The sequence below is a fragment of the Cariama cristata genome, unplaced genomic scaffold (genome assembly GCF_000690535.1).
Source record: "Cariama cristata isolate BGI_N322 unplaced genomic scaffold, ASM69053v1 scaffold12280, whole genome shotgun sequence".
Taxonomy (NCBI): domain Eukaryota; kingdom Metazoa; phylum Chordata; class Aves; order Cariamiformes; family Cariamidae; genus Cariama; species Cariama cristata.
The window spans coordinates 4,019-9,710 of NW_009596425.1; the positions used below are offsets into that span (position 1 = coordinate 4,019).

Consider the following 5,692-nt stretch of genomic DNA (forward strand, 5'->3'; position numbering starts at 1 on the left):
GAGGAGTGGTTTCAAGGTTATAGACCTACCCAAGATTGTGTTAAAATATGTGTGCACATGACCATAGGGATAATAAGTGGCACAAATATTCTATCAAATGATATGTATTTAAGATGTCTAAATATTCATGAGGGAATACTTCTCAAGGGAACAACATTTTAGAAGGAGGCAGTAATAAATAGGAAATAATGAAAATGCTTTTCAGGGACTATACTTTATCAGGACTGTTGGCTATCCTAAAATGATGAGTAATAGAGTAAAATTACAGCCACAGTTGTATATTTCAAAAGTTCAGGTTTATCCATGACTTGTAAATGTGTGAGGGCAGATTTTTTTTTTTTAGTTGGTATTTCTCTCTCCTTAATAATTAGCAAGAGAAAAGTGGTATTTAGATGTTTAACTGAAAGAATCATCCCCCCTGACAAAAAAAAAAAAAAAAAAAAAAGAGTGAGTTGTAGTTTAGTCCTAAGAAATAAATTAGTATTTGGGAGGTGTCTAGATATTAAAAGACTGTATTGTTTGAATACATGTGTGTTTTAAATTAAGCAAAGGCAGCTGGATTTCTAGCTCACCCCTTTGGCAATGCCAAATGTTTCCAAATGAATCTTTTGCTATATTTTCTTCACACCTGGCTTTTTCTTAGATCTCCTATCAACTCCAGTTGAGTTGACTTACGGTATTTGATCTTAACTGCTAGCAGCCATGCAGGAAAATTATTCCAAAGAACCACCTTTTTTGTTTGTTTGTTTATAGCATCTTATGACTCCTAGAACCATTTACCAACATGTTTCAGAAGAAGACAGGAGTAGAAGGATGCCTAAAGCACTCCAGAAATTTGTTATTTTTTCATGCTTTCAGAGATTTTCTATATCATATCAAACAAGTCTTTAATAAACCTGTCTCATCTCACAGTTGTTAGGATGGAGATACTATCATTAAGAAAGTGGGGTTGCACACTAATAGTTTTTTAATATCATATATTAACTGGAGTTGACTGGAAAATGGTATTTCTATCTTGAGGGTAATTCCAGTTGTTCAGGTTTGTGTTTAGTTCTGGAATTTCACAATTGTGTTTTAGTGGTAGATTTATGTGCTCCTTCATCATGTGTGTATTGCAATGATATTAAATGTGAGAAGAAAGGACCTCTTGGACTTGATGATAAAAGGGGGTGTGGAGGAACAAAGACTCTCAATATGACTGAAGGAAAAGAAAACACAAACCAGTATAAATAGTGTTGCAGTGGATACTATTATTTGTCAGTAAAGAACTGAATTTCTGTTAGACATCTTCCAAATAGAATTTTTTCTGTTATAAAATTTTCGGACAGCTCTAATGTTATTGGTGGGGTGTTTGCTTTTGGAATATACTTCATTAAATCAACAGAAGGAGAAAAAGCAAACACTTCAGCATAAGGCAGCATCTGGTAAACACTTTCAGAGGAGAGTTAATATGCAAACCTTAGTTTTGAAGATCTACCTGTAGCTCCAATCAACTTAAAGTTTGTCAGTTTTGACCAGCAGGGCAAAGGCTAAAACAAAACTTAAGAAAAGGCTCACTGTAGGGTAACAGGAGTTTTTAAGCCAGTCTTTAGTTTGGGGCATCTCCCATTATACAGTTGAGGTGGAGTTGGCGAACCCAAGAAATACAGGTTTATTTGTAGACCATTTATTGTTTAAAATTACAGGAGTTACTTGCCATTAAAATACACAAAGCTTTCCTTTGAAGAAAATGGCAGCATTACAGTATTCACCATAGATGACTATTCTTCCTTGAAGGAAGAACTTCAGTTCCAAACCAGTAAGAGGTTTTAGGTGAGCACTTCTGATGAAAGCAGCCCACTGTTGATCTGAAGAGTACTGTGGATTCAGGGATTAATAGGATATACTAGTGAGACCTAACACTGCAGAAAATGTAGCAAAAATGCTGCTTGGCTTATAGTCATGAAAAAATCCTTTCTGTTCCACTCTTCATCTGACTTTTTTTTTTTCATAAAGGTTGTCACCACTTCTTGTCTGAAATAGTCTCTTACTCTGTGTCCCTAGAAGTATGAAAAAGGGTTAGACTAACTTTTGAAGAGGTAACGATTTCCAAAAGCAAAAGAAATGGCAAATTTTGGGAAGGGATAGAAAGCACTGTGGAATATGCATGGTGGTAAATAGCTCATTTTGATAATGCCACATATCTGCATTTTGTCCATGACTGGAGTTCTTTTTTTCTGAAGTTTGCTCTGGTTTTATTTTTATATGAAAACTTACTTCTTGAACTAATTGTTCCATTGTTCATCTTGGATCTTGTTCTTTTGGCAACCATCACAGACATTTTCTTCAAACTTTAGCTCTTACTTAATTCACTCTAAAATTGGTGGTGGGATTAATTTCTCTCAGATGACTCTTTAATGCTCTGGCAATGCCTAGTTCAACCTGCCATTCCATTAAATCTTTTTAGAAGTTACTTAAATGGTCTCAATATTTTTTTTTTATTGTAGGTTTCATATATACTGGAGAAGTTGTGCATCGAATGCTAACAGCTACACAATATATTGCACCCTTAATGGCAAATTTTGACCCCAGTGTATCAAGAAATTCAACAGTCAGATACTTTGATAATGGTATGTAGTAGTCCTTCATAAATGAATGTGTCTGTGTCCCTTGGCTCTTCATATTTTCCTAAGTAACTATTTTTGAAGGAAAAATTTAAGATTTTTAAAATTTTTTCTTTTTTTTTTTTTTTTGAACTCACAGGCTGTATAAAGAGTGTGGCTAGACTTCCATAAACAGACCTTAATTTAGAACATGGTTAAAGAGTCATGAATGCTTTTTCCTGACTGGAGAGATAGTTTCTGGATGTTAAAGTGCATAAACCGAGACTAACAATCTATTTCATCAGTTTTATAAGGAAAAATCTGTCTTATATAAAAGTGTGAGTTCCTGTTATTTCAAAATACATATAGTAAATACCATCTACCCACTAACTAAAATGAAAATAGCATTTGTGAAATGCAATAGCAAGAATACACAAAAGCAGGGCAGGTACAAGGTTAATAAATCTGTCAATGACTAACTGTGCATAGAGTCTCAGGATTGGAATCCAATACTCTCATCTACACCACGAGTTCTCAACAGTCCCTTGTACAAAAGATTGAAAGGGTAAAAGGCAAACTGCAGTGTTGTATTTGAAGTTCTGTGAGATATTTCAAAGGCCTTGAATGTGTGGATATTTGTCTCATGAAGTCAGTTGTAATCAATATTTTGAAAACATAACCTATGTGATTAAAACACGTCTGGTGCCTTACCTCAGGCCTTTAGTGATCAAATACAATGGCAGTGACTGTCTATTCTGAATTTAAAACTTAGAGAGTTTAGTATCATGACTTAATATCATGAGATCTATGATGGCTTTAAATCTTCCTGGATAAGCCTGTGCCATTCTATGTATGTTTATTCATAGTTAATTTGAGCACAAGTTATGAACATGTCCAAAAATATGGCACATTTCCAACCAGGTGTGTCGATTTTTATTCTTTAGATCAGGGATCAAAATGTATCCTATAACCTTTGCACCTAGTCATAACCTTTTCTTTCAATCTAGTCATTACTTGCAGCATTTATCTGTTAAAAATCCAATAAAATAGGCTTACATGAGAAAATCCTACTCCTTGCATGGAGAATTTTCAAACAGAAAAAAAGTATTTTTTTCATTTCATAAATTATTTGACATTATGGCCTGAGATTTGTCATCTTTACTGAAAGAACCTGAGGATTCTAGGGAAAACATTGCTAATCCTCTTTGTATTCCTAACTTCTAGTCTTCATACCAGGTGTATCAGGCTGTGTCACATGGCTTTCATGACAAGACTAAATTCTTCTTTGAGATTTTGGATCCCTCTTCATGTGTAAGGCATGATGATCTTTTGGACGCCAAATGCTTATGGACAAAGGATTTGCTATCTTACCCCAAATAAAAAGGAACTGAGCAAACTTCAGCTCCTTATTTCTTGTTCATCCATGTTCTGTCTCTGTGAATAAGTTTGCTGCTTTAGAGTGGCATCTGTAGTGGGCAAGCACAGTATTGTAACCCATCAAGTCTCACTCATGGACCTAACAGCAATGAACTTAGTACACGCGAATCTACATAAAGGCCCTGGAAATAAGAAGACTGTTTTGAAGTCAGCTGACTTCCACTTTAGCTTGGGATTCTGAGATGAACATAGATCTGAGGTACTCAAAGACTGACTATAAGAAATTCTGGCTATTTTGCTCCAATGATTTTAAAAGTCACTTTAAATTCCTTTCAAATGTAATTTAATACAATAAAATAAATATTCAGAATACAGCTGATAAATGTGGCCACAGAAAGAAAAATGGACTGTGTGCACAATTAGTGAGCATGTACTATACTTGTGAAAGACACATGGGACAATAATGTGGTGGACTTCGTGCAGTATGCACCAAAAATTTGCATGCTCATAGTTTCATGACATTCCCTAGCAAGATATGTTTATGAAAGTTACAGCACAGAAGATCTGTGACAAGAGATGTTTCAAGGATATATAAAAAATGCATTGAGCTGGATGCACACTGACCCACCTTGAACACTCCAGGAAGAAATGAAATTAAAGTGTTGTGAATCAAAGCACATAGCTCCCATTAGTGCCAAAGGGAGAAGTATGTTGAGGAAGGCATATAAAGACGAAAAAGTAATTTTCGGTAAACACAGTTTTGGTAATAAGTCAAGCTGCTTGAATATAGCCCTCGACATCTGTAAAACATGCTCACAGGGTATGCAAGTTGCTAGGGGTACATTTTTAGTGAGATAAGTGGATATTCAGCCAGAGAACTGCCATGAATATTAATGAACCTATTGCAACTAAATCTATGCACACCAGACTCAATATTTACCCCGTCTATGAATTCTTAGTGGTTTTAATTTAAACTACATTTATTTATTACCAACACCTAGTATTATTCAACTTGCAGAACCTCAGCAAGGGCTTGCACCATGCAGAAAAAAACTAATGCCATTTAAATTGATGCATAGTTAATGGAAGAATTTGAATTCCTCAAATAATAACTTCTAGTAAACAGGCAATGCTATTAGAACTTCACCTTTCAAAGTCATCAGGGTATATATAGATATAGTGTAAAAAAAGCCACTGCAGAGCAGTGGTTGAGGCAGTACACCTGAACTTTGAGTGCTGAATCCAACCTTTATTGACTGTTGACTTCTTATGCAATCCCAAACATGTTACTTGACCACTCTTGCTTTACCAGACTTTTGTGCGAGTAGTTGAGGTAGTTAAAGGTACACACCACAGTGCCACAAATAAGAGGATTTCAGTTGTAACTTATGTTTGTGATATCTTTGGCATTTCAAGACGTTGGGCTGAAAGTTGCTAAAAAGAGACAAATCACATTTCTTGTTTCAAGTAACTGCAGTTAAGTACTTTTCATGCAGTCAGTTAATATTTTTCTCACATTTTTTTCTTCCCTTTGCCTCTCTACCCCCACTCTGGGGTTCACAGGCACAGCACTAGTTGTCCAGTGGGACCATGTACATCTGCAGGATAATTACAACCTGGGCAGTTTCACTTTTCAGGCCACCCTTCTCAGTGATGGGCGTATCATTTTCGGCTACAAAGAAGTAAGTTGAGTCTGAAAATTGTCATTTAAGTAGACAAAATACTTTATACCT

General features: G+C 35.4%; 1 protein-coding gene across 1 annotated transcript in view; it reads left to right on the plus strand.

The window, feature by feature from the left end:
* Positions 1-2,446: 2,446 nt before the first annotated feature.
* Positions 2,447-5,692, plus strand: part of PLXDC2 (plexin domain containing 2) — a gene marked incomplete at both ends in the record, with an annotated part of 43,417 nt that continues 40,171 nt past the window's right edge. The window contains 2 exons of the mRNA XM_009706013.1: positions 2,447-2,609; positions 5,523-5,641. Coding sequence (XP_009704315.1) covers positions 2,447-2,609; positions 5,523-5,641 — 282 coding nt within the window. The remainder of the gene's footprint in view (positions 2,610-5,522; positions 5,642-5,692) is intronic.